Below are 26,727 nucleotides of genomic sequence, written 5' to 3' on the forward strand. Positions count from 1 at the left end.
TAGGACTCCTCAAAGCAGCCTCCTTTACTCACACTTAGAAAGCTTTGCCTTGGGGGTAGAAGATGGCACACACCCTTAATCCCAGCACTCAGGCACAGCAGGCAGATCTCTGAGTTCAAGGCCATTGTGATCTGTAAGACAGCCCTGGCTATACAAAATCCCTGTCTCAGAGAGGAAAAAGCCATATGTAGCAGAAGATAGGCTCATTGGGCACCAATGGGAGAAGCCCTTGGTCCTGTCAAGGCTGGATCTCCCAGCGTAGGGGAATGTCAGGGCAGGGAGGCGGGAAGGGTTGGGTGGAAGAACACCCTCATAGAAGAAGGGGGAAGAGGGATGCGATGGGGTTTATGGACAAGAAACCAGGAAAGGGACTAACATTTGAAATGTAAAGAAATATCCAATAAAAAGAAAAAACCTTGGGGTTGGGATTTAGTTCAGCGGTAGAGCGCTTGCCTAGCGAGCGCAAGGCCCTGGGTTCAGTCCCCAGCTCCGAAAAAAAGAAAAACAAACAAACAAACAAACAAAAAACCTGAAATCCGTCTGTGGAATTAAAGTTCTCCCAGAGTATGTGACTGAAGGATAAATTCTTTCAGAGCAACGTTGTAATGAACATTGTTATTTTGAGTTTTATTTCACTTTTGTTCTCTTATGAGTATGGATATAGGGGAAAAGAACATATCCTTTTTGGATGGCCTGCATCACACTGATATTAAATTCATATTAAAAGTATTAAAAATATTTTTTAAAAAAGCTTTACCACTATTAAGGGTAGGCTGCTGGAAAGTCTGTATTCCTGCTTATCACAGAGCAATTTACATCCCAGCGCCTGGTGTGGATGTGAGGCTCCTGGACCACCAGAGCCCTCTAAAGGACAGGGTAAGGGAGGCTGGAGGGAACCATTGAGGTTTCATGAGAGTAGAGAGGTTCTAGCTGGGGAACAGAGGCCCTGACATGTCACTGCTTGGGCAGATTTAAGGCCAGTAGGTTTGGAAACAAGTCCTATTTGAGGGTAGGAAAGACTGAAAAGGTTTCACTGCTGGTGGTAAGCAGTACCACTCAGAGCAGGCTGAAGATGCAGCCAATGGATGCCTGGGGGTAGGGTAGAGAACTTTGTGGCGTTACCCCAGCTTTGTTCTTCCCTCATTTCCTGTGGTAACAAAAGCAAGGGCCCTGTGGAGCGTGCTGGCAGTGTGCTTCCTGTACCCAGAAACAGCCCGCCCTAGGGAGGGACTAGCACAACTTTCATGATAAGGCCACCATAGGCTGACTTCTGAAGGAAGGAACTGAGCAGCACAAGGCCAGCCCGGGCCAGGGTAACAGGTGTTCCACTGCCACCTGCAGCTGCAGCCCTTTGCAGGCTAGGTAAGTGAAAGACGGGGCAGACTCACTTGTCCCCTGCTGCGCCATTCTGTACACAGCAGCCACACTTGGCACCACCCTAGAGGCTTTTGTGGGTTAGAGTACTTTCTGTGAGCTGTGGGCCAGGACTTGGCATAGGTGGGCTTGGCAGAGTAGGAGAGTTGACCTGTTCTGGTATTCAGCAGGGTGCTTCTACAGTGACTATTGGGCCTTGGTGTTCCCGCCTGTGGAACCTGAGTTGGCTGGACGTAGGCCCTAAGGAACTGTCTCTTCAGCCTAAACACTTAGGATAGTGAGAGGGTCTTCCATTGACTGGATAACAATAGCTCTCTGTAACAGTGCCTCCAAAGCCTGCCCACTTACCCAGGGTACCATAGGGCTCCTGCTTATTTGTTGGCAGCCCACCAAGTCCCAGTGTCTACTCACCCTGTCTCAGCAGAAGCAGCTGCAGTCATGGCGGGGATGAAGACAGCCTCCGGAGACTATATCGACTCTTCCTGGGAGCTGAGGGTGTTTGTGGGCGAGGAAGACCCTGAGGCGCAGTCTGTCACGCTCCGAGTCACAGGGGAGTCCCACATTGGTGGGGTGCTTCTGAAGATCGTGGAGGAGATCAGTGAGTCCCTATGACCCTATATATCCAGTTTGGTACACAGGCAGTCATGACAGCTCTCCCTGGCTCTTCTGGGCCATTCTTGCCTTTCACTCATGATAACCTTGTCACAATGACTCAGGCAACAGCTTAATTGTTTGGTTCCAAAAAAGATATTTCTTCAACTTCCCCTCTCCATACTTCCTCCAGCTCCTTCTGGTTTTGTCTAGTCTCTAAGAGATAGACAACATGATGGTCCCCAGTACATCTTGCCTGTGCTGGGGCCTATTATGTTCTTGAGGTCTGAGGGATGGCTAGGAGGTTCCTAGGGACATGGGGCCTACCCTTCTAAATTTCCTCTCCAGCAAACCACTCTGGCAGGCTGCTGACAGTGGGTGAAAGGCCCTGCCCCCACAGGAAGTTACGGCAGAGTAGGCTGGGGTGATATCAGTCACCCAGAAGGCCTCATGGGGCTTCTCATCAACCTTACCAGCAGAGGATGAGAGCTATCACTTCCTGGGAGGATGGCAGGAAAGCCCGATAGTCAGAGCCGGAAGACAGCTTCCCACCATGAGCTCCCGATAGCCAGAGACGGAAGGCATCCCACCATGAGCTCCCGATAGCCAGAGACAGAAGGCCTCTCACCAGGAGCTTGGATCCTAGGTCTCTGGAATTGGTACAGGGATAGGAGGCAGGCTCCTTAGGCCCAGCTAACCCTCTGTGTGCATGCAGTTCAAGACAGGGACCAGAGTGACTGGGCAGAACAAGCCCCAACACGGCCAAATAACAGGGCTGAGGCAGAGAAGGGAACTGCCAGAAGCAGAGCCCAAAGAGTCAGAAAGCAGAAGTGGGAAGCACGGTTAGTCCCTCAGAAATTAGATGTCAGACGAAGCTGGAGACTTGACATGGGTCAGGACAGAAGGGTTTAAGATGGTAGTGAGTATAGGGTAAGAACACACAGCCAGCTAGACCTCACCATGTACCACTGCTGGGCTCCTCAGGCCAAGTCACTTCAGTTCCAGGATTATCTCCAGCCCTCCACCCCCAGGCAGTGGTGGACCTTCCTCGTAGTAGCATGCTGCTGAGAGCTTCCTAGGGGACCTGACAGGAAGAGCAGATTCCCAGAGAGGTCTCTACAATAAGGAAAACCTAGCCTTGATGCCAAGGACCTGAGGAGGCTTTGAGGTATGGCCTCTGGACAATCAAGACACCTGGTTTGTGACGAGATGGAAAGGCAGCCCTGGTGGTACCCTGACCGTCTGCGAGGCCTTGAGGCCTTCTTGAGGAACTAGGTGTTTCCCTTGGAAACAAAGGGCAGGGCTATGCTAAGGCAGACTTTTGCAGGACCCTTGTCTGAAGGAGAGGCAGGCTGTAGCCAGGGAGACCCAAGCAGAACAACCCATCATCTGGGAGAGAGATGATGAAGGCACCAGAAGCCAAACAAGTAGGACAGAGAAAGGTGGATTTAGATGTGATGTTGGTATCAACACAAGGTGGAAATAGAAGTACAGCATGGTGCTGGAGTCTCAGAGAGTCCTTGGTGGATGGATGGTCTGGGGAGGAAGGGCTCCTCTGTCCAGCCCCAGAGGGCTTCACACAACACTTGGAAGGTGGGGCTAGTCCTGCTGCATTTAGTGTTCCAGCACTGGCAACGTGGCCAGGTGAACAGGAGTCTGGAATGAAGGAAGCAATGGCTATGCCCCTTAGGGTGGAGAGGTCCATGCCATGCAGATCCTAGCAGAAGATAGCGTTTGATGCCATAGCACAGGAGACTCCAACCCCCAGAAGAGGGCATGGCTGAGGAGAGAGAGGTTCCAGACTAAATCCCTGGGAAAGAGAGAAGGGGTAGACAGGGCAGTCTCTTGAAGAGAACAAAGCCACAGTAAAGGCTGTTAGGTGTGGAGACAGTCCCAACCCTAGTGAATGTGCATCCAACATCACAAAACCTGCTCAAGCTTAAAAACTAAAAGCAAAAGGCCAAGAGGAAGCCAGGTGGAGAAGTGCACACCTTTAATTCCCAGCACTCAAGAGGCAGAGGCAGGTGGATCTCCGTGAGTTCCAGGCCAGCCTGGTCTACAAAGGAAGTCCAGGGCTATTTCTTACACAGAGAAATTCTGTCTTGAAAAAACAAAAACAAACAAACAACTCAGTGGGAGGTCCAAAGAAAAGCCTAGAAACATGGCTGGTGGAGGGCAGGCTTGTCTAACATACACAAAGCCCTGGGTTTGATCTTCAGCACGGGATGCATCAACCAGACATATATACCTGTAAGCCCAGCATTTGGGAGCTGGAAACAGGAGGAACAATAGATCAGGGTTGTCCTCAGCTACACAGCCATTTCAAACCCTGTCTGAAAACACAACTAAACAAGAACCTAGAAGCCAAAAGATTGGGTCTCTGCAAAATCCAGGAGGCTGTGTGCCCAGCGTAGCTTTCTGCCCCATTTGTTTCTGTATTCACACTTCTTTGCGGGAGAATGAGACATCATCCTGTGTCATCCATTGTTATGACCCCAATTTCTGGCTAGATGGCAAATGACATATTCATATTTCTAACTGAATGGTTCTCTTACGTATCAAAATTATATGGCCCTTCACATGTACCAGATATTGGTTAGCAGTCATGAGTCAGGGTGATTGTTATTATCTTACAAGCTAGAAAGCTGCAGCTAGAAAGGTTAAGCACCTTGACCAGAGTAGGAACTTGTTGAAGGCCCTGAAGACCTGCAGGCATTCAAACTGGGTGTCGTGATCCACACCTTTAATCCTAGCACAAGAGAGGTAGATGCAGGTGGATCTCTGAGTTTGAAGCCAGCCTGGTCTACAGGACAAGTTCCAACACAGCCAGGGCTACATAGAGCAATAGTCTCAAAAACAAAAAGAAAAAGACAAAGACAGACAGACATGTACAGACAAAGGGCACTGAATCAAGCATTCCTTAAGACACACAGGGCTGGGGTTGGGGATTTAGCTCAGTGGTAGAGCGCTTGCCTAGCAAGCGCAAGGCCCTGGGTTCGGTCCCCATCTCCAAAAAAAAAAAAAAAAGACACACAGGGCTGTAAAGATAAACTAAGTATATGAGGTGAGGTCATTGGCTTGGGGTTCCTAAATCCTGGGTTGGGGTCTCCCCTGGGGAATGATATGACAATTTAGCCCAGAAGGACCAGCAGGAGTCAGCTAGCAAATAGTTGCCCCAGCATCACTTTGGAGCCAACCCAACCTGGCCCCTGTGGCATCAGTGCCAGGACAGAAACAAAGAGCGCTTGGCAGGGCCTTTGAAGGCCAACGGGCACCTTGGGTCCTCACAGATCGCAAGCAGGACTGGTCTGACCATGCCATTTGGTGGGAGCAGAAGAAACAGTGGCTGCTACAGACACACTGGACACTGGACAAGTACGGGATCCTGGCAGATGCCCGCCTCTTCTTTGGGCCACAGCACCGACCTGTGATCCTGCGACTGCCCAATAGGCGGGTGCTGCGCCTCCGTGCCAGCTTCTCCAAGCCCCTCTTCCAGACTGTGGCTGCCATCTGCCGCCTCCTCAGTGAGTAGCTGGGCCTCTCCCCTTGCCCAGGCTCAGCCACATAACCTTCTCCTTGCCATAGCCTGTTCTCCAGTTTACCACAGGGCTGTGACCTCCCCAAGATGTCTGTGTGGGAAGATAGGAAGGTGACCTAGCAGACCCTCCATCTTACTCCCTTCAGGTATCAGGCACCCAGAGGAGCTCTCTCTGCTGCGCGCTCCAGAAAAGAAGGAGAAGAAGAAGAAAGAGAAGGAGCCTGAGGAAGAGGTGCATGACCTGACAAGGGTTGTTCTAGCCGGCGGTGAGTGAGGATGGCTCGCCTGGGCTGGGGCCAGGGCAGAGTGAGGCATATGAGGTCAGGTCCACGACCAAGCCTGATGAAATCCACCCTCCCTGCAGGTGTGGCCCCCACCTTATTCCGAGGCATGCCAGCACACTTCTCGGACAGCGCCCAGACCGAGGCCTGTTACCACATGCTGAGCCGGCCACAGCCAGCACCTGACCCTCTCCTGCTCCAGCGCCTGCCGAGGCCCAGCTCCCTGCTTGACAAGACCCAACTCCACAGCAGGTGCGTGACCCACACCCAGTCCACCCCACTCAAGGCCTAGCTTCCAGGCCCTTCTCTGTACCCTGACTCTGCTTCTGCCATACCCAGGTGGCTGGATTCATCTCGGTGCCTCATGCAGCAAGGTATCAAGGCTGGGGACGTGCTTTGGCTGCGATTTAAGTACTACAGCTTTTTCGACCTGGACCCCAAGGTGAGCCGGGTTCTAGAACTAGAGGGTCTAGCTCTATTATATATATAGTAGCGGTTAGCTACTATAGAGGTCAGCTTGTCTGACCCTATGTTCATCTGTGCCTCTGTATGCTGATCCTATCAGTGCACCACAGGGCCGCTGATGCCAAGGCAGATGGAGACAAGCCTCAGTTCTGGTTTCTTTAGGACCTGTCTGCTTGGGGTTCATGGCAGAGACCCATAGAGACACCCAGAGACGGTGGGTGCTGGGGAGTGTGGGTCTCTGGTGCGGAGACAGAGGCTGAACCTACAGAGCCCGGAAGGTAGCCCGAAAGAGCCTTGCAGGGTGGCTTGTGTGCCTTTCCTAGGCCTCCCCATCTGTTGTCCCCTTTGCAACATTGCCATCGAGGTTTCTGCTTCCACCAACTGCCCAGGGCCCCACAGACTCCTTTCTCCCCTGGCCCATCACTGGAAACATGGTAGTCTGCAGAGCACTCAGTCCCAAGCTGTCCACAGAGTCCCTCAACACTCTCTCCTGAGCACTCCCTGGTGCCTTCTACCCACACCCATGCAGGAAAGGCAGCCTATCCCATGGTTCCATCCCACCTACACTTTGTTTTGGGAATAAGGATCGAACCTAGGATTTCCTATGTGCAAGACTACTGAACTACTACCCAGGTCCTTTGAATTATTTCAGTATTACTTTGTGTAGGTGTGTTTGCTCTGGATGTAGTATGTCTGCATAGCATCTGTACCTGGTGTCCATGGAGAGCAGAAAGGGCATCAGATCCCCTGGAACTGGAGGGTTGGGAACCAGCACGTGGGTGCTGGAAAGTGGACCTGGGTGCTCTGGAAGAACAGCGAGTAATTTTAACTACTGAGCCATCTCTCCGCCCCAATTTTTTTTTTTTTTTTGTTTTTGAAGTAGGGTCTTAGTAAGTTATCTAGGTTGTGGAGCCTGGCCTTGAACTCATTCTGTAGCCCTGCCAGGCCTTGAATTTTCAGTCTTCCTGCCTAGCCCCTCCTGTCGCTGGGATTACAGGCCTGCACCTTGTTCATTTGGGCATGGGCACTTCCCAGGCCACTTCCTCTGGAATTATCTTTCTCTCACAGCTTCTGTGCTTCTGGGCTCAGGACGTGAGCCTCTCTTCCTGCAGCAGTGCCCAGGCTCTTTAGCTTCCCTTCCTCCCCTCCCCTGCTGTCTAGTGTATGTACATGAGGGCAGAGGTCATTGTCAGGTGCCTTCTATCAGTGTCACAGCACCTAGAACCCATGGTTCAGCTGGCCTGGTGGCTAGCAAGGCCCAAGGTTCTGCCCGTCTCTGCCTTGGGTGCTAAAATTATAGGCTGTTTACATGGGTGCTGGGGATAAGAACTCTGTTCCTTTTGCTTCCACAACACATATTCTACAACTGAGCCATTTCCCCAGTCCCTTCTTCTTTTTATAAATCATATTTCTTTATCGATGTGTGTGTGTGTGTGTGTGTGTGTGTGTGTGTGTGTGTGTGTGTGTGTGTTCCTATGTGCTACACACAGTGCATGTGTGGAGGTCAGTGGACCCCCTGCAGGAGTTGGTTCCTCCTCCAGCCAGGCGATCCCAGGTATTAAACTCAGGTTGCCAAGCTTGGTAACAAAGTGCCCTGACTCACTGAGCTAACTTGCTCATCTTTTTAATAAATTGAATTTTATTAACTCATTTATATGATCAGTAAATCTTTATGGCATAAACTTTAGTCACTCAGTACATGTAATAAAATGTGTGATAGTCAAACCAAGGTAATAGATATTTTAAATATTTCTACTTTTGTTTACATATTTATATGATTTCTATATAATATTTATATTTCTAGATTAATTTTTACTTTATGTGTTTTTGTGTTTTTGCCTGCATATATGTCTGTCACCAAGTGTTTGTCTGGTGTACATGAAGTCCAGAAAAGAGCAATGGATTTTCTGGCACTGGAGTTACAAACAGTTGTGAGCTGCCACGTGGGTGCTGGGAACTGAACCCAGCCACTCCAGAGCACAGCCAGGGCTCTTCCTGCAGAGCTCGCTCTAGCCCTGAGCCTCTGAAGATTCTTTAAACCATTATTACCATGCTCAGAGGAATCAGAAATACTTTCTCCTCTCTAGTTTTTGGTGTTTCTGCCTTCTTTAGAAAGGAGTATATTGGGGTTGGGGATTTAGCTCAATGGTAGAGCGCTCGCCTAGCAAGTGCAAGGCCCTGACAAGGCCCTGAGTTCAGTCCCCAGCTCCAAAAAAAAAAAAAAAAAAGTATATTTAAGGGGTTGGGATTTAGCTCAGTGGTAGGGCATCTGTCTAAGCAGCAAGGCCCTGGGTTCGGTCCCCAGCTCGAAAAAAAAAAAAAAAAAAAAAAGGGTATATTTAAAAATTTTTTATTATGTACTTATTTTAAAATTACTTTTTTTTTTTTTCGAGCTGAGAACCGAACAGGGTCTTGCGCATGCTAGGCAAGCGCTCACCACTGAGCTAAATCCTAACCCCCAAAATTACTTATTTTTGTGTGAGCCCATGTGTGGACATGTTAAGACAAGCATGTGGAGGTCCCAGCCCGGCCCTAGGAGTCGGTCCACATGTGTGCAGAGACAAGCATGTGGAGGTCCGAGGACAGTGCTGGGAGTCAGTTCTCCCTCCCACCTTGCTGAGGCAGGGTCTCTCGTTTCTGTGCTACATGCGTACTCCAGGCTCTCTGGCCCTCTAGCTTCCAGGCCTGTTTCTATCTCCTGTCTGCCTATGAGGGCACTGGCATTACAGACTGGGTCACCACGCACAGCCTTCCCCGTGGGTCCTGGACAGCAAACCTGGGCATCAGGCTTGTGTGGCTCCTGTTTTCATCCTGTCAAGCCACTTCCCAAGTCCAAGTCACTTTGTCACTCATGGCCAATCCTACTGCCTCTGCCTTCTGAATGCTGAGTTCATGGCTATTTGTAAAATAGTTCTTTAATTATCTGTCTTGGTTTTATTCCCTGATGCTGAATTAAATACTCTGAAAAATGCAACTCCAAAAAGGGGGGGTTTATTCTAGCTCAAGCGCAAAGCACCATCCATCAGTTAAGGGGCTTAGGGTAGGAGCTTGAGGCAGTCACATCACACCCATAGCTAGTAGTGAGCAATGAAGGAATGCCCCTGTGCTCAGTTCCATAGTAGGGGATCTTCCTACATCAGTTAACATCATTTCCACACACATGCCCAGAGGCCCATCTCCTGGGTGCTTCTAGTATAGCCAATTTGACAACACTGACCATCACAGTATTATAAAATCTTGTGTACAGGGCTGGGGGGTGGATCCCAGAGGTAGAATAGCTGCCTGGCCTGTGTAAGACCCTGGGGTGATCCACAGGGGTAAACAGATCGAGTACAGAAGTCTTTGTTTGGGGATGGAGTTAAGGTCCTAAGAAACTAGTCTGGCCCCTCCAAAGTTTGCTACTAACCTCAGTGAGGTCTGCTACAGCTGCAGTCCTAGTGTAGACTCTGACTGGGGCAGCAGCAGCAGTCTCATGCCTGTGTGCTCTGAGGCTTTGGTTCTCCACCTCCTGTGGGCTCTGCCCGCTGTCGCTGCCTCTGCTATTCCTCCTGAGCCTCTGCTAGTCTCCAGCTCAGTCTACTACTGCCTCCCAGGGACTTGGTTGCCCCTGCTTCTCCACTACACTTGCCTGGTCTCTGAGCGAGCAGGCAGCTCTGTGCAGAGCTCCCACCCAAGACAGAACTATGCTTTCTCCATCCCCACACGTCTCTCAGCACTAGCAGCAAAGCCATTGTCTGCTTCACCCCTCCTTACCCCAGACTATGCTCTGGAAAGGGTAGATTTGAACAATGCAGGGTTTTATTTTAATATTTACTTTCTGTCTTATTTATCTATTTATTTAAAAGACTTATTTGTTTGTTTTTTAAAGAATTATTTATTTATTATATATAAGCATATTTATTTATTATATATAAATATATATTTATTTATTATATATAAGTAGCTGTCTTCAGACACACCAGAAGAGGGCATCAGATCTCATTACAGATGGCTGTGAGCCACCATATGGTTGCTGAAAATTGAACTCAGGACCTCTGGAAGAGCAGACAGTGGTTTTTGTTTTTTTTTTTTGTTTTTTTTTTTGTTTTTTTTTTCGGAGCTGAGGACTGAACCCAGGGCCTTGAGCTTGCTAGGCAAGCGCTCTACCACTGAGCTAAGTCTCCAACCCCAACAGGCCGTGTTCTTAACTACTGAGCGGTCTCTCCAGCCCCCTGTTTGCTTTTTGCAAGTACACTGTACCTGTCTTCGGACACACCAGAAGAGGGTATCGGATTCCATTACAGATGGTTGTGAGCCACCATGTGGTTGCTGGGAATTGAACTCATGAAGAACAGCAAACAGTGCTCTTAACCTGTAAGCCGTCTCAGCAGCCTCTTTTATTTATTTCTTGTGTGTTAATGTTTTGCCTGTATGTATACATCTGTATGAGAGTGTCAAGGGGTTGGGGATTTGGCTCAGTGGTAGAGTGCTTGCCTAGCAAGTGCAAGGCCCTGGGTTTGGTCCCCAGCTCTGAAAAAAAAAAAAAAAAAAAAAAAAAAAAGAAAGTGTCAGGTCCCTTGGAACTGGAGTTATAGACAGTTGTGAGTTACTATGTGGGTGCTGGAAATTGAACCTGGGTTCTTTGGGGGGGGTATTTTTTTCGGAGCTGGGGACCGAACCCAGGGCCTTGCGCTTCCTAGGCAAGGGCTCTACCACTGAGCTAAATCCCCAACCCACCTGGGTTCTTTAGAAGAGCAGCCAGTTCTCTTAACCATTGGGCCATTTCTCCAGCCCCATATTTGTCTTATAGCCATAGCATTTCTACAGAGCCTGCTGTCCTGGAACTCGAACTCACTTACCATCTAGGTTGTCCCCAAACTAGAAGCAGTCCTGCAGCTTTAGCCTCCCAAGTGCTGAGCTGACAGGCAGGCACCACACTTTCTGTTGTGTGTGTTGGAGCCGGGGCCAGAGTCTGTGTACGTTGGCAAGTTCTCTGCCATTCTGCTAAGCTCCAGCCTATAACTTAGCTTCTGAATGATGAAGTTCTCGCTCCCTATCTTTTTCTCTACCTTCCTTCCTGCCTGCCTGCCCTCCTGCCTTCCTTCTCTCCTGCCTCCAGTGGAGTCTCACTTGTTACCTATGAGAGTCTTGAACTTAGACCAAAGTCATCCTCCTGCCTCAGTCTCTTGGAGAGCTGGGATTTCTGTGTGTGCGCCTGAGCTCAGACTCCTATTCTATGACCTTGCAGTTTCGCACACAGCTACTGGTTGTCAGAAAGACGAAGACTCAGCTGTCCTGGCCTCCCCCTCTCCCCTTCCACACAGCACACATCTCTAAGAGTCTTACTAATCTAGTGTGTTTATAGTGCTTGGTGAAAACAACATGGCCATGTCTACAAATAGCAGCATGTAAACAGAGTTCTCAGCAGAGCCACAATAGCTGCGTTCACATTTCCTTTCATGGTCAAATTTCTTTGGAGCCGATAGGCAACATATGTGTTGTCGTGCATTGAACTCAGGGTTCACCACTGAGCTCTACTTACACACAAAGTTAACTTTCCATAGAAAAGATAAGATGATAAGATGATAAGAGATGCTGCAAAGGACTACTGGGACATACCCCATGTATTGTGACCTGCTGCTGGGGTTTGCTCAGGAGATCCTAACCCAGGCCTTCCTCCCAGTACCCAGCACAGTACCACTTTCAGAGCAGGTGAGCAAAATCAGGCCTGGTGGTGGAATCCTAGCAACATGAGAGGCTGAAGCTAACTAGCAATAATAATAGTCGTTACTATCATATACATGCATATATATATATATATATATATATATATATATATATATCATCAGTGGGGTCAAACAATTTTTTCAATATCTGTGGAGGTGGGACTGAAGATGTACCAGGTGGTCCTGGCCTGGGAAGACGTAGGGGGGTGTGTGTGTGTGTGTGTGTGTGTGTGTGTGTGTGTGAGAGAGAGAGAGAGAGAGAGAGAGAGAGAGAGAGAGAGAGAGAGAGAGGCTCACTGTGTAGTCCTGGATAGTCTGTAACTTGCTATGTAGACCAGGCTAACTTTGAATTCACAGAACTCCTCCTACCTCTGTTTTCTGAGTTTGAATTCTGGCATTAAAGGAGTACAGTACCACACCATGGGGCATGCCTTTAGTCCCAGCACTTGGAAGGCAGAAACAGCTGGATCTCTGTGAGTTTTAAAGCCATCCTGGACTAAATAGTGAGTTCTAGGCCATCCAGAGCTGCATAGTGAGACCTTGTCTCAAAAGCAGCAGTAGCAGCATGGTCTCTGTCCTCCAGGCTGTTCTCGAACTCACTATGTCACTCAGGTTGATCTGGAACTTGTGATGATCCTCCTGCCTCAACCTCCCCAATTATGGGATGGCAGGGATAAGCCACCGTACCTCACTAGTTCTAACCCGCCCACCCTGAATTACCAGTCTGTGGTTGGCTGACTCAGGGGCTGGAGACCACAGACGTGAGGCCGAGTGTACAGCTCGGGACACTATTCATGTATTTCGGAAGAGAAAAGGGGGGACTCAGGGCACATAGACTCGGCTGAAATAGGACCTCCTCCACTAACAGCAAAAGACAGTTTTGGTGGCCCCAGGCTCAGCAGCACTTGGCACTTGGCACTTGGTTTCTTTTACAGCACAGTCACCATCCTGTCCCACAGCATCACTGTGTAATTTGCATACCACAAGCTCCACCAATCTTGAACAGTTCCGTTTTGGTCATTATTGTACATGGTGTACAACCCCCATCACATCCAGTTTAAACCAGTTTTGCTGTTGGAGAGAATTCTCTAGCACCTATTTCTAGTTTTCTGTCCTCAACACCCACCCCCGAGAACCAACAGCCTGACTTTCCCTGTGACCTTGACTCACACTTCCCCAGTGACTAATGGAGTCTGGTTCCTTTTTAGCGATCAGCCCCTTGGATAGCCTCTCCGCCCCATTTCTGCTGATACCCTTGGCAGCGTCCGTACTGTCTTCCTTACTAATTCTGTGATGTATTCTGTGTACTTTGCATTTCTTGTCAGAGAGAGAGAGAAAGAGTTCCTGAATCTACTTCTCCACTCTGTGTCGCCTTAAATTCACTTGCATTTTAACAGGGTTTCTCTGTGTAGCCCTAAATATCCTGGAACTCACTCAATAGACCACCCTGCCTCTGCTGGGATTAGACACATGCGCCACCACACCCCACTTGCATTTGGTTCTCTTAAGTTTTTTTTTTTTTAAAGATTTATTTATTTTACATATGTGAGTATACTATATATACTATCTATCGCTGTCTTCAGACACACCAGAAGAGGGCATCAGAGCTCATTACAGATGGTTGTGAGCCACCATGTGGTTGCTGGGAATTGAACTCAGGACCTCTGGAAAAACAGTCAGTGCTCTTAACCCCTGAGCCATCTCTTCAGCCCCTTGATTCTCTTAAGGTTTGAGAAACCATTCAGTTCTGCCTTTGTGGTTTTGTGTGTATGACAGTCTTACGTAGCCCAGGCTGACCTCAGTTGCAGATGTCGATCCTCCTGCTTCCCCTTCCAAAGTATTGGATTATGAGCAAGCACACTAGGCTCAGGTTCCTGCAACACTGGAAATGGAACCAAGGGCTTTGCTCATCCAAGGATGCCTCTGTTCTCTTTACCTGTGTGTGTGTGTGTGTGCGCGTGTGTGCGTGTGTTGTTAACTATTCTTTTTCTTTCATTAATTTATTTACTTATTCATTCACTTTACATCCTGATTGTAGCCCCTCCTCCTTGTCCCCTCTTTTCTTTTTTTTTTTTTTTTTTTGGTTCTTTTTTCGGAGCTGGGGACCGAACCCAGGGCCTTGCGCTTCCTAGGCAAGCGCTCTACCACTGAGCTAAATCCCCAACCCCTGTCCCCTCTTTTCAAGTGGGCTCCCCAAGAACTGGACAGGGAAGGTGGGGCTGACACTGATTCTATTGGCTGCCTGAGGAGCCTGTTCCCCTGAGACGTCTTGTCTTGCCTCAGTGGGAGAGGATGTGCCTAGTCCTTCAGTGACTTGATATCCTGGGGGGCCCACTTGAGTGGAGGGGCCCTTCTCATTGCTCTCAGGCCTGGGGGGCCTCCGAGTGTACCTGCCCTTGACTCTAGAGTCTTTTCACTCTTTCCCTTTGGTGGCCCATTGTCACCTTGAGGGACTCTGCCCTGCAGGTCACTTCCAGGAGTGCTTTCCTGTGGCCTTGTGTGAGTTACCCCTGGGGAAACTGTTCTACTCTGGGAGCACCTCATTCATTCCTCCTCACTTGTCTGTCCTCAGCAGGAGGCTGGCCTGTAGCTTATGGCACAGTACAAGTTTGTAGAGAGCTGCACTGGCTGCCTAGGCAACGGGCAGGTCAGCATGGTAGAGATGGGGTCTGTTGCCCACGTGGCTAAGCGTGGCTATCCAGGACAGACGCCATCAGAGTAGCTGAACCTCTTCATCTCCTGCTGCTCCAGACAGACCCGGTACGGCTGACCCAGCTGTATGAGCAGGCACGCTGGGATTTACTGACAGAGGAAATCGACTGTACTGAGGAGGAGATGATGGTGTTTGCTGCCCTACAGGTGCCTGGGGCTGGGGGTGATGGGGTACAGGGTCAAAAGGCCTCCTAGAAGTGAGTCTATTTCCAAAGAAATCCCTCTGACTTCTCTCCTCCCCCAGGGTAGTTCTTCATGGGTGCTCTGTGGGACAGATGGGCCTCAGACTCAGCTCTAACTGACTATGTGTCCCTAGTACCACATCAACAAAGTGACTCTGAGTGGGGATGTGGGTGAGCTGGCCTCTGGGGACCCGGGGCTGGATGACCTGGATGCAGCCTTGAACAACCTGGAGGTGAAGCTGAAGGGGTCAGCACCCTCAGACATGCTGGTGAGGAGGGGCTTGGGCCTGGGAATAGGGTAGGGGTCAGGGCCAGGAAGGGGACTCCAAGACTCCCTCTGACTTGTCTCCTCCCCCAGGATAGCCTCACCACCATCCCAGAACTCAAGGACCATCTCCGAATCTTCCGGTTAAGTGTAGGCCTACCTAGAGAGAGTGGAGGAGGGGGAAGGCAGGGAGGCCATGGCTCACAAGCTTCTGGCTCTCCCCAGGCCCCGGAAGCTGACCCTGAAGGGCTACCGCCAGCACTGGGTGATATTCAAGGACACCACACTGTCCTACTATAAGAGCCAAGATGAAGCACCGGGGGACCCTATCCAGCAGCTCAACCTCAAGGGTAAAGGGATTCCGGTAGCAACTGCTCTCAACCTGTTTCCTCCTCGGTCGTGGGTGGGCACTATCTACCCTGAGGAAGCTGTAGGTGGTGAGGCTGGCTTTCAGACAGGCGCCTTTTACAGAGCCACCTCCTTTTTCTTGCAGGCTGTGAAGTGGTCCCTGATGTCAATGTCTCTGGCCAGAAGTTCTGCATCAAACTCCTGGTACCCTCACCAGAGGGCATGAGTGAGATCTACTTGCGATGCCAGGATGTGAGCAGGCTGGACCAAGGGGGGAACAGGAACGGGGGTGAGGGGTAGGACTGAAATTGCTCTCTGGGTAAAAGTAAACAGGACCAGCGCTTACTCAGCACCCTCTCCGTCCTTGCTCCAGGAACAGCAGTATGCACAGTGGATGGCTGCCTGCCGGCTGGCCTCCAAGGGCCGCACCATGGCGGACAGCAGCTATGCCAGCGAGGTGCAGGCCATTCTGGCCTTCCTCAGCCTGCAGCGGGCAGGCGGTACCAACGGAGGCTCAGGGAACAAACCTCAAGGTCTTGAAGCCTCTGCTGAGGGCCTTAACCCCTACGGCCTTGTGGCTCCCCGATTCCAGCGAAAGTTCAAGGCCAAGCAGGTGCCTGAGGGAGTGTGGGGATGGGAGCCACCACCACATTTTCCTAGCCACCCTTGACCCCTGGACCTCTAACAGAAGGCTCTTCCTTAGGAAATCCTGTATCTGCTCCTTCCTAATCCTGCCATGTCCCAGGCTCCTCTCTGGAAGGGTTCCAGGTCCATTGTAGGACCTGCTTCAGTCACATCTGCATTTTGGTGGCACCACAATGGCTGCTTTCTCTTGTTCCTGGCCCAGTGTACTGTGTCTTCTGTCAGCAGGGCAGACAGGTGGGGGGATCTCAGGGACTTTGGTAAGGGGAAACCCTGTTAATCCCTTACTGATATGGCCCTACAGCTCACCCCCCGGATCCTGGAAGCTCACCAGAATGTGGCCCAACTCTCGCTGACCGAGGCCCAGCTGCGCTTCATCCAGGCCTGGCAATCCCTGCCTGATTTTGGCATCTCCTATGTGATAGTCAGGTAGGATCCAGTCCTGCCAAGGACTCTCTGCCCGCACTCACTCCCAGATGTGTGTGCTCATAGACCAAGTAGGCCCGGGCACACTGCTCAGTGACTCCTTCCCTCCCTTCTCCCTGGGGACTCTGTAAATTCTCCAGTGTGCACTGGCACAGATATAGCCAAGACACAGAGCCCTTGCCAGGCAAGCAGAAGACCCAGGGCTTGTCCCAGCTCTGTTCTGGATCCTTGGCCTGCTGTCCTGCAGAATGGCTCCCATGAGAAGGTGTTTTAGGGAGGCCCCTGAGAACACAGTTCCCAAGTCTGCAGAGTGATGAGTGGCCTGGTTGATGATGACATATACATAAGCAATGATCGCTTGGAGACATGAACTATTTGCTTAATATTGCCAAATGCTATTCTGATGCCCACCTCCTTGGATGTCCTTGTGTATTTGAGGGCAACCGCAGGTGTTTTTCTCAGGGGCTGCCCAACTTGTTTCCCTTTTTTTTTTTTATACATTTATTTATTTATACGTCATACAGCTTTCTGCCTGCATGTATGCCTGCAGGCCAGGAGAGGGCATCAGATCTCATTACAGATGGTTGTGAGCCACCATGTGGTTGCTGGGAATTGAACTCAGGACCTCTGGAAGAGCAGACAGTGCTCTTAACCTCTGAGCCATCTCTCTAGCCCCCTTGTTTCCCTTTTTTAAGATTTAGTTCTGCCAGCAGGTGATGGTGCACGCCTTAAATCCCAGCACTTGGGAGGCAGAGGCAGGCGAATCTCTGAGTTTGAGGTCAACCTGGTCTACAGAGTGAGTTCCAGGACAGCTGGGAACACACAGAGAAATCATTTTGGAAAACAAACAAAAACAAGCGAACAAAAACAAACAACAGTTTATTTTTTGGTGTATTTTTTTTTATTGTTTAGTGTGTGAATGTTTTACCTGTGTATGTATGTATATGTATGTCCTGCGGTGCCCACAGAGGCTAGAAGCAGTACCAGATCCCCTGGAACTGGAGTTATAACCAAACCTGGGCCTTCAGCAAGCATTTTTAATAGCTGAACTATCTCTCTAGCTCCTCTATTTTACATGTCCAGTGCATTTATTGTGTGTGTGTGAACATGTGGGGTCAGAGAGCAACTTGCAACTTACAGGAGCCTGGTTCTCTCCTTCTACCGTCTGGTTCCTGGGACAAACTCAGGTCTTCAGGCTTAAAGGTGGCTGAGTCATCTTAATTGCTGGTCCTATTTTTTTCTTTTCTTTCTTTTTTTTTTCTTCTGGAGCTGAGGACCGAACCCAGGGCCTTGAGCTTGCTAGGCAAGCGCTCTACCAGTGAGCTAAATCCCCAACCCTCTGTTTTTTCTTTATTCTTATTTGTATATGAGTGTGTGTGTGTGTCTGTGCACCTTGTGTGTCCATGGTGCCCTTGGAGGCCAGAAGGCATTGGAGACCCCTATTGTGAGCTGACATGGGGGTGCTGGAAACGTAACTGGATCCTCTGCAAGAGCAGCCAGTGTTCTTACTGCTGAGCCATCTCTCCACGCCCACACCCATATTTTTTCTTAATGTTCTTATTTTAATTTTTTTTGATTTGTTCATTTATTCTATATTAAGTACACTGTAGCTGTCTTCAGACACACCGGAAGAGGGCATCAGATCTCACTACAGATGGTTGCGAGCCACCATGTGGTTGCTGGGAATTGAACTCAGGACCTCTGGAAGAGCAGTTGGTGCTCTTAACCGCTGAGCCATCTCTCCAGCCCCTACCTTGTTTGAGATAAGAGTTCTGATCACTATGTATTCCAGGCTGGCTGGCCTGCAATCTCTGCCTTCCATTTTGCTGAAGGCACACTATGATGCATTAGATTTGCGAGGGTTCTGTATTTTCACACATGAAAGGGCTTTATCCACTGAGCAATCTCTCCTCCCAACTTGTCTACCCTGTTTTTGAGACCGTTATCTCCTATTGGCCTGGAATTCACACGGTAGGGTTGGCTGGCCGGCTAATAGACCCCAGGAGTCAGGAGCACGCACTCCTGGGGTCTAAAGGAACACATGGGCCTTTGTAAGTGCAAGGCAAGTGCTTTATTCACTTAGGCACCGTCCCAGTGCTTCCCGTTTTAGAGACAGAGCTTCTTTCGCCATGTATGGAGTCCGATGTGAAATCCTGCCTCAGTCCCTTTGCTGGGATGACAGATCTACAGTACCATGCCTGGCTAGCATAAGCCCAGAAATAATGCCATTTTTTTTTTCAACGTAGGAGCTTAAGACTAAGAAGCTGACTGCCTCAGGCTAAGCAGCGGCAGAGCTGTGGGCCTGGGGCAGGCAGCTGAGGCTGTGCTCCAGCCTGAGGGCCCTGCAGCAATAGACACATGGGGTGGGTTCCAGGGCCGTTACAGTGTAGCTTTCACTCATGTTCTTTCTCCCTGGAAATCAGGTTCAAGGGTAGCAGGAAGGATGAGATTCTGGGCATCGCCAACAACCGACTGATCCGAATTGATCTGGCCGTGGGTGACGTGGTCAAGACCTGGCGCTTCAGCAACATGCGGCAATGGAACGTCAACTGGGACATACGGCAGGTAGGCCAGGGAGGGCAGGGGCAGGTAACCAGCTCAGACCCAACCAGGGCAGGGCAGAGGCTGCTGCTTGCTGCCCCACCCCGCTGGACCTGTGACAACCCACTTGCAGGTGGCCATCGAGTTCGATGAACACATCAATGTGGCCTTCAGCTGTGTGTCTGCTAGCTGCCGCATCGTGCACGAGTACATCGGGGGCTACATTTTCCTGTCCACTCGAGAGCGGGCCCGAGGGGAGGAGCTGGACGAGGATCTGTTCCTACAGCTTACTGGAGGGCATGAGGCCTTCTAAAGACAGCCCCTGCTCTACCCACACCCTCCAGGGACCCTCCCATGGCCACGCCCACCTGAACTCTCCCAGCATGCACCCTGCTGGGCACCCTCACTTGTCCTCAGGTAGGCCAGGGCCCTCACTGGGGTAGATGCTACCACCACCCAGCCTAGGGCCGATGGGCCCTGAGCCACACGAAGCCCCTCCTCTTGCCCTATTGGCACAAGCTCACACCCCTGACCTATATGTAGTCTCTAAGCACATGATGAATGCCAAATATGGATAAGGAACAGGAAATCCTGGTTTGAAGCTGGACTTTCTTTTTGTGTCTGTTTCAGGTTTTTTAAATAAATAAATATTTTATTATTGGATCTTTCTTCTTCCTCCTCTGGAGCTGTGCTTGGGGCCACTCTGAGACTCTGTCTCTTTATCACCAGTCAAGGAGAGAGGCTTTCCTGAGGTAGAGAAAAGTTGTTGAGAGAGAGAAATGTTTGCCTAAGGCGGGGAGCTTTCAAAGAGTTTGAGGGCAGAAGGGCACAGGCTTCAGGACCCAGGGTGGGTGGTGGTTTGGTTCTCACGGGTAGGTCGCAGCTGCAAGGCCTCCTTGAAGTACTTGGGAAGCAGGAAACCGTCCGCATTCCCTGGAGTCAGGATCACTCCGTTGGCAGAGCAGAAGAAAGGGATTCCATCTGCTCACAGACAGAGCTGGAGATGTGACTGGTGTCCCTCTCTGACAGACTTGGGAGAGCCCTGCAGGGTCCACACTTACCTGTGAGGGCTAGGGCTCCATTGATGAACACTGCCACTTCACAATTTGGACGAATGCCTGCAGGGACAACTAGAATGGGGCCCTCTGGTGGGGTGGGGAGGTACTGCCCCATGTAAGGCTATGTGGTGATTGCACCCTTGGTGGGGACCTGAGAGGACAGAATAGGTGATGGGCACACTGACCACTGATGACACCAGGGTCCCCAGGCAGCCCCGAGGCTAAGTGGATGTGTGTCCTTCCTTGGCGTGACAGGCCCTTCAGTAGAATAGATGGCCAGTGCTTCCAGAATGTACCATGGACTAGTGTCGAGGGCAGGGCTTGTGGTGTCTCCAGGGGCATCAGTTCCAACTCAGGGACCTGCAAATAAGTGTGTGAATGGGCAGCAGTGAGACCCCTTTCATGAACTGGAGCCCCACCTGACTTCCCACCTGCCCCTTGGCACCCACTTGTAGGGAGTGGCCCTGATTGGCCCTGATGAGGGGCCCAGTGCTGGGCTCGCCTGGCTGCAGGGTAAACCGCTGCTTTTCATTGGTGTCCACCACGAGCTGCACATCCTCAATTGAGAAGCTGTGGAACTGGGGCAGCTGCAGGAGGGCTTGCAGGGGCACAAAGCCATCTGCGGGTAGCCAGGTGGGGGTATGCTCAGGAGACAGGGCTGTTGTTAACAGGGAGCCACAGGCAGCTGGGCAAAGGCTAGGCCTGGGAGAGCACACAAGCTTCCTTTCAGTGACTTTCAGGAAGGTTTTCCATTTTGGGTCTCCAGTTGTTTGTTTTCTTCCCGGACTAGACAGAGAGATCTCTCTGTGTAGCCCTGGCTGTCCTGAAACTTGCTCTGTAGACCAGGCTGACCTCAAACTCAGAGATTGGTCTGTTTCTGCCTCCCGAGTGCGGGATTAAAGGTGTGTGACATCACCATCACCCAGCGCTTGTTTGTTTGTTTGTTTGTTTGTTTTCTATGCTGGGGATGGAAGCCAGGGCTTTGCACCAGCTAGGAGGGAGCTCTACCAAGGAGATGCATTTCTTCTACTCCTGGTCTCATTTTATTTAACTTACACACGAAGGTGACCAGCCTCATGGTGGCATATTGGAAGAGCCATAAGCCTAGCACTTGGAAGGTGAAGGCAAAAGAATCAAGAGTTCAAGGTAACACCAGCTTAGGCTGCATGACAGCTCGTCCCAAAAATGAGGCTTTATAGATGGTGCCACAATGTGGAGCACTGGCTGTTCTTCCTAAGAACCTGGGGTTGGTTCCCAGCACTCACGTGGCAGCGCCCAACCACCTGCAATTCCCGTTCTACTGGATGCGATGCTCTCTTCTGGCCTCCACAAGAACCAAGTATGGATGTGGTGCAGGCAAAACACTCATGCACATAAAAAAAAGAAATAGAAAGACACTCCAAAAGAAAACAGAACAGTGGGGCTGGAGAGATGGCTCAGTGGTTAAGAGCCCCCCGACTGCTCTTCCAGAGGTCCTGAGTTCAATTCCCAGCAACCACATGGTGGCTCACAACCATCTGTAAAGAGATCCGATGCCCTCTTCTGGTGTATCTGAAGACAGCTACAGTGTACTTATATATAATAAATTAATAAATCTTTAAAAAAAAGAAAAGAAAACAGAACAGTGTATCTGCTTCAGGGAGAGTAACATAGCAAGCACTAAGTATCTGACCCAGAGTGGCCATTCAATAAACATCGGTTGCTTCAGTGTGCCCCTCTGTCCATCCCTGGGAAGTGTTTATTGGGCCAGTTGCCTGAAAGGGACATCATGAAGCCAAACCTGGATAGGAACTTCTCTTCTAGGGGATATGAAAGAGGTGCTGGACCTTGTTTTTCCTGTACATTTGGAGGGTGTGTCTATTCTGCCTTCCTCTTGGGGTAATGCTAAGAGTTAAAGTTGCTTCCTGGGCTCCCACCATCCCTCCCGGCCTCCAGCATGCTTACTTACCGGCTCGCATGGGAAGTCCCAACTTCAAGGCCCCGTGGCGAAGGGCATAGGACAGAGCCTTAGACAGCTGCACATTTCGGTCCTGAAAGAGTCCAGTGACGTCTGGGTTTCAGTAGCCAGCCCTGAATGTCCTACTGCAAAGGCAGGCCAGAACAGCTCCTAGGGTGCTGCAGTCTACCCCACCAAGAAGCTAAGGCTCAGAGGGTCTCTCCCATGTCCTCTCCTTGTGGGCAAGGTGGAAAGGTATGCACCTGTTCCCGCGGTCTATGAGTCCTTCTACCTTCCTGCCTCCTTCCTCCGGGGGCGTTCATGACCAAGACCTGTAGGGAGCAGGGAGGTGGGTTCTCCACCAAGAAAGTTACAAAAACTCAGGATAAGAACCACACTGCTCATCCCACCCTAGTACACAAGGGAACTTGAGGCCCAGCGGGCGAGACTTGCTCAAGGTCACACAGGCAGCCTCGAGGCTTGAGGGATCCGGAACAAACCCGATGCCCTGAAATCAGATCGCAGGACTGCCCCGGGGGACCGGGCTGGCGTGCGTTTTGACACGGGCCAGGCCGCCGTAGATCCGACGCGCTCAAGTGCGGAGGGCAGGCCCCGCCCCTGGACACGGACTGGCCAATGGGAAGCCACGAAAGAAAGAGGCAGGTACTTCCGCTTGGGGAAAGGGGTGTACTTTGGGGGCCGGGCCAGCCGCTGAATTCCGAGATCAAGCTTCCAGACCCTGAGAGTAGATCAAGTGTGTCCAAGTTGGAGGTACGACTCCTGGGTTTGGGGGTCTTGAGCCTTTTGGGGACCCAGTGCTGCTGGGTGGTAGGGTTGCCAGAGGCTTTAGGGGTTTGGGGCAGCAGGATTCCAGGGCGCTTGCTGAGCTCAGTACTTTTGCTGGAATGATGCTCGCAATCTGTGGTCAGGGATCTGCAAAAGGGCTGGGGAGCACTGAGGAGCTCTGTGGAAGAGAGGGTCAGCTCGTTTCCTAGAGTGACAGGCTGGCCATCTGTCCTCTGCCAGAGCCGTCCTGTCAGACTATGGACCCTGAGGTGTCCCTGATGCTGCTGTGCCCTCCTGGGGGACTGTCCCAGGAGCAGGTATCGGTGGAGCTGAGCCCAGCTCATGACCGTCGTCCATTGCCTGAAGGAGACAAGACCATCACTGCCATCTGGGAGACCCGGCTACAGGCCCAACCTTGGATCTTTGATGCGCCCAAGTTCCGCCTTCACTCAGCCATACTGGCGTCCAGCTCACCTGAGCCACAGCTGCTCCTGCACCTAGGTCTAACTTCCTACCGGGACTTCCTGGGCACCAACTGGTCCAGCTCAGTTTCCTGGCTGCGACAGCAGGGAGCAACAGATTGGGGTGACAAGCAGGCCTATCTGGCAGACCCACTGGGGGTGGGTGCCGCATTGGTCACAGCTGATGACTTCCTTGTCTTCCTGCGCCGCTCTCAGCAGGTAGCAGAAGCACCTGGACTGGTGGATGTGCCCGGTGGGCACCCTGAACCTCAGGTACAAGGGCTCAAAGTCCAAGCACTCCTGGTTCTGGTTTCATGTTCTCGTAAAGGGAAAACCAGCTTGGTATTTCTGAGCCTGCGGTCTCCCATGATGCATGCTCTGTTAGAGGAGAATGTGTGGGCCCAGCTGAGCACAGCCCATGACTCTTCACTACTGGGAGGAGACAGGGTGCTCGCAGCCTTCTGGGAGACCCAGCCATAGTGTAAGCTGTAACCTATGGAAGCTAGGGGACATGGGAGGGGAGACTGAAGGGAAGATGCTTTTTCTTACCCAATCCATGTAATTCTTCCTAGCTAGGGCTTGCCAAGGCTCTCACACTGACTCTGTCCTAGGCCTCCATGGCCAGCAAGAGAAAAGCAGTGTGGGAAGTAGATGAAGTCTGAGCCTAAGTTTTCCACAGGCCCTGTGCTCTGGCGGCATCCCCCAGCACGAGGACCTCCCTGGGGAACTGGTGGTACGAGAACTCTTCTCCAGTGTCCTTCAGGAGGTCTGTGATGAGGTGAGTGACAAGGGCCCCAGACAGCATGGAGGGTATGGGTGAGAGGGTACAATCTGCTAGAAATCCACAGTGAGTCTACATCACCCTAGCTGGCATTGAGGAAGAGTGTGGCGTTAAAGCTGGGCCCATGATTCCTTGGTGCTCAGGTCTTTCTCCCTACAGTGGAGACAATGGAAAATGTCAGGTCTGCACCCTCGCTTGCTGAAAAAGCAATGAGTGAAGAGTGTTACTAAGTCAGCTCCACTTGGGTAAAAGGACTTCCCTGGATAATTCCTTCCATTTCTCATCTGTAAAATGAACATTCCCCTGGGGGAAAATGAACGCAGCCAGAACCTGTATCCTGTGTTATGGGGTACTTGACCAACAAAACAAAACGCAGGGGTCAGAAGCCTTGAGGATGGGGATACACTCACACTCACTGAGGGGACACACTCACACTCACTGAGGATGGGGATACACTCACACTCACTGAGGGGACACACCCACACTCACTGAGGGGACACACTCACACTCACTGAGGATGGGGATACACTCACACTCACTGAGGGGACACACTCACACTCACTGAGGATGGGGATACACTCACACTCACTGAGGATGGGGATACACTCACACTCACTGAGGATGGGGATACACTCACACTCACTGAGGGGACACACTCACACTGAGGAGAGGGGACACACTCACACTCACTGAGGAGAGGGGACACACACTCACTGAGGAGAGGGGACACACTCACTCACTGAGGATGGGGATACACTCACACTCACTGAGGAGAGGGGATACACTCACACTCACTGAGGATAGGGGATACACTCACACTCACTGAGGATGGGGATACACTCACACTCACTGAGGAGAGGGGATGCACTCACTGAGGAGAGGGGACACACTCACACTCACTGAGGAGAGGGGATGCACTCACACTGAGGAGAGGGGACACACTCACACTCACTGAGGACGGGGATACACTCACACTCACTGAGGAGAGGGGACACACTCACTCACTGAGGATGGGGATACACTCACTCACTGAGGATGGGGATACACTCACACTCACTAAGGAGAGGGGACACACTCACACTCACTGAGGATAGGGGATATACTCACTCACTGGGGATAGGGGATATACTCATTGAGGATACACTCACACTCACTGAGGATAGGGGATACACTCAGTTTAGCTGGTGGATAGTTTGCCTCGCACAGGGGTTCTCAGCCTTCCTAATGCTATGATCCTTTAATGCAGTTCCTCATGTTGTATGACCCCCAGCTGTAAGATTACCATTGCTACTTCATAACCGTCATTTTGCTGTTACACATCATAATGTAAATATCTGTGTTTTCCAATGTTCTTAGACAACTCTTGTGAGAAGGTCATTTGACCTCCTACCCCAAGGGGCCACAACCCACAGGTTGAGAAGCACTGGCTTAACCTGTACCCGCCTGGGGTTTGTACCATGGGAACTAGGTACTGTGATGTACACCTATAATCCCAGCATTCAGGAGGTAGAGGCAGAAGGATCAGAAATTCAAAGGTATCTTTGCTAAATATTGAGTTGTAAGATAGCCTGGGCTACACAAGACCCCGTCTCAAGAAAAACAAACAGAGGGGTTGGGGACTTAGCTCAGTGGTAGAGCGCTTGCCTAGGAAGCGCAAGGCCCTGGGTTCGGTCCCCAGCTCCAAAAAAAAGAAAAAAAAAAAAAAAAAAAAAAAAAAAAAAACAAACAGAAACACCAAACCAAACCAACCAACCTACCAACCAGGCTATTGAGAAGTCGGTCTGACGGGTAGGACTCCCTGCCACAGGTGAACCTGCCACTGCACACCTTGAGCCAGCCACTGTTGTTGGGCATCGCTTGCAATGAGACCAGCGCGGGCAGAGCCAGTGCAGAGTTCTATGTCCAGTGAGTGGGTTCTCGGGTACAGGATCCTGGGTGAGATGGGTAGGGGAGGAGTGGGCTTAAGGCAACTGGAGTTTTGCAGGGGTCCTATAAGGTCTGGATATCCAGCAAACCAACCTCATGTTCTTGTTTAGGTGTAGCCTGACTTCAGAGGAGGTCAGGAATTATTATCTGAGTGGAGGACCTGAGGCCAACGAGTCTACAGGAATCATCTTTGTGGAGACACAGGTGTGGAGTCGAGGCCTTCTAGGTGGTCAGGTTATGGGAGTAAGGATATCTAGGTGAGGTGGAGGACTCCCGGGTCTCCCAGAGTTTCCAGAGACACAAACCTTTGCTCCTACCTAAGGGAAAAGCCCAGGAACACAGACAGTACCGGAGTACTAAGGTTTGGCAATTCTGGGCACAGTCCCTGTAGGAAGGGAAGACTGATGTCTGGGTCTCATTGATTTCCCACAGAGGGTACAGAGACTGCAGGAGACGGAGATGTGGGCACAACTCTGCCCCTCGGCCAAAGGCGCCATCCTCCTCTACAATCGCCATCCACCTCTACAGTCAAGTGCTGGAAGTCCCACCTGAGTCATCCTAGCGTCCCAGCCCTGTCGCTACAGCTCTGAAGACAATAAAAGACTTTATTCTTGTATTCCGTTGGCTTCGGCTGCTTTTCTGGGAGTCTGGGATCCTCTAAGAGGACCCGGGATGGGTGAGAGGGGCTGAGCACAGTGGCAGAAAAGGA

General features: G+C 50.9%; 3 protein-coding genes across 5 annotated transcripts; 2 read left to right on the plus strand and 1 right to left on the minus strand.

The window, feature by feature from the left end:
- The first annotated feature begins 1,124 nt into the window (after positions 1–1,124).
- Positions 1,125–19,733, plus strand: Fermt3 (fermitin family member 3). 2 transcript variants are annotated; one of them, XM_032896471.1, is made up of 15 exons: positions 1,125–1,362; positions 1,796–1,972; positions 5,256–5,489; positions 5,650–5,769; positions 5,868–6,036; positions 6,124–6,226; positions 14,706–14,813; positions 14,983–15,117; positions 15,207–15,256; positions 15,339–15,463; positions 15,607–15,713; positions 15,835–16,074; positions 16,408–16,532; positions 18,953–19,094; positions 19,204–19,733. In XM_032896471.1, the coding sequence occupies exons 2-15, from the start codon at positions 1,813–1,815 to the stop codon at positions 19,381–19,383; spliced, it is 1,998 nt and encodes a 665-aa protein (XP_032752362.1). In that variant the 5' UTR covers positions 1,125–1,362; positions 1,796–1,812; the 3' UTR covers positions 19,384–19,733. The 2 variants fall into 2 exon arrangements, with proteins under 2 accessions (XP_032752362.1, XP_032752361.1); XM_032896470.1 differs by having other exon boundaries at positions 1,799–1,972; positions 18,953–19,733.
- Positions 19,699–22,613, minus strand: Trpt1 (tRNA phosphotransferase 1). The gene is made up of 7 exons (XM_032896472.1): positions 22,328–22,613; positions 22,077–22,158; positions 20,578–20,747; positions 20,314–20,488; positions 20,132–20,188; positions 19,941–20,051; positions 19,699–19,817 (listed from the first exon to the last, which is right to left on the minus strand). Exons 1-7 carry the CDS (start codon positions 22,385–22,387, stop codon positions 19,726–19,728), a joined length of 747 nt encoding a protein of 248 aa, XP_032752363.1. The 5' UTR covers positions 22,388–22,613; the 3' UTR covers positions 19,699–19,725.
- A 116-nt stretch (positions 22,614–22,729) lies between these two features.
- Nudt22 (nudix hydrolase 22) lies at positions 22,730–26,634 on the plus strand. Of its 2 annotated transcripts, none has more exons than XM_032896473.1 (6): positions 22,730–22,828; positions 23,091–23,584; positions 23,991–24,089; positions 25,900–25,997; positions 26,129–26,222; positions 26,451–26,634. In XM_032896473.1, the coding sequence occupies exons 2-6, from the start codon at positions 23,108–23,110 to the stop codon at positions 26,568–26,570; spliced, it is 888 nt and encodes a 295-aa protein (XP_032752364.1). In that variant the 5' UTR covers positions 22,730–22,828; positions 23,091–23,107; the 3' UTR covers positions 26,571–26,634. The 2 variants fall into 2 exon arrangements, with proteins under 2 accessions (XP_032752364.1, XP_032752365.1); XM_032896474.1 differs by having other exon boundaries at positions 22,743–22,818.
- The last annotated feature ends 93 nt before the right edge of the window (positions 26,635–26,727 follow it).

Source organism: Rattus rattus, chromosome 2 (assembly GCF_011064425.1).
Source record: "Rattus rattus isolate New Zealand chromosome 2, Rrattus_CSIRO_v1, whole genome shotgun sequence".
Taxonomy (NCBI): Eukaryota; Metazoa; Chordata; class Mammalia; order Rodentia; family Muridae; genus Rattus; species Rattus rattus.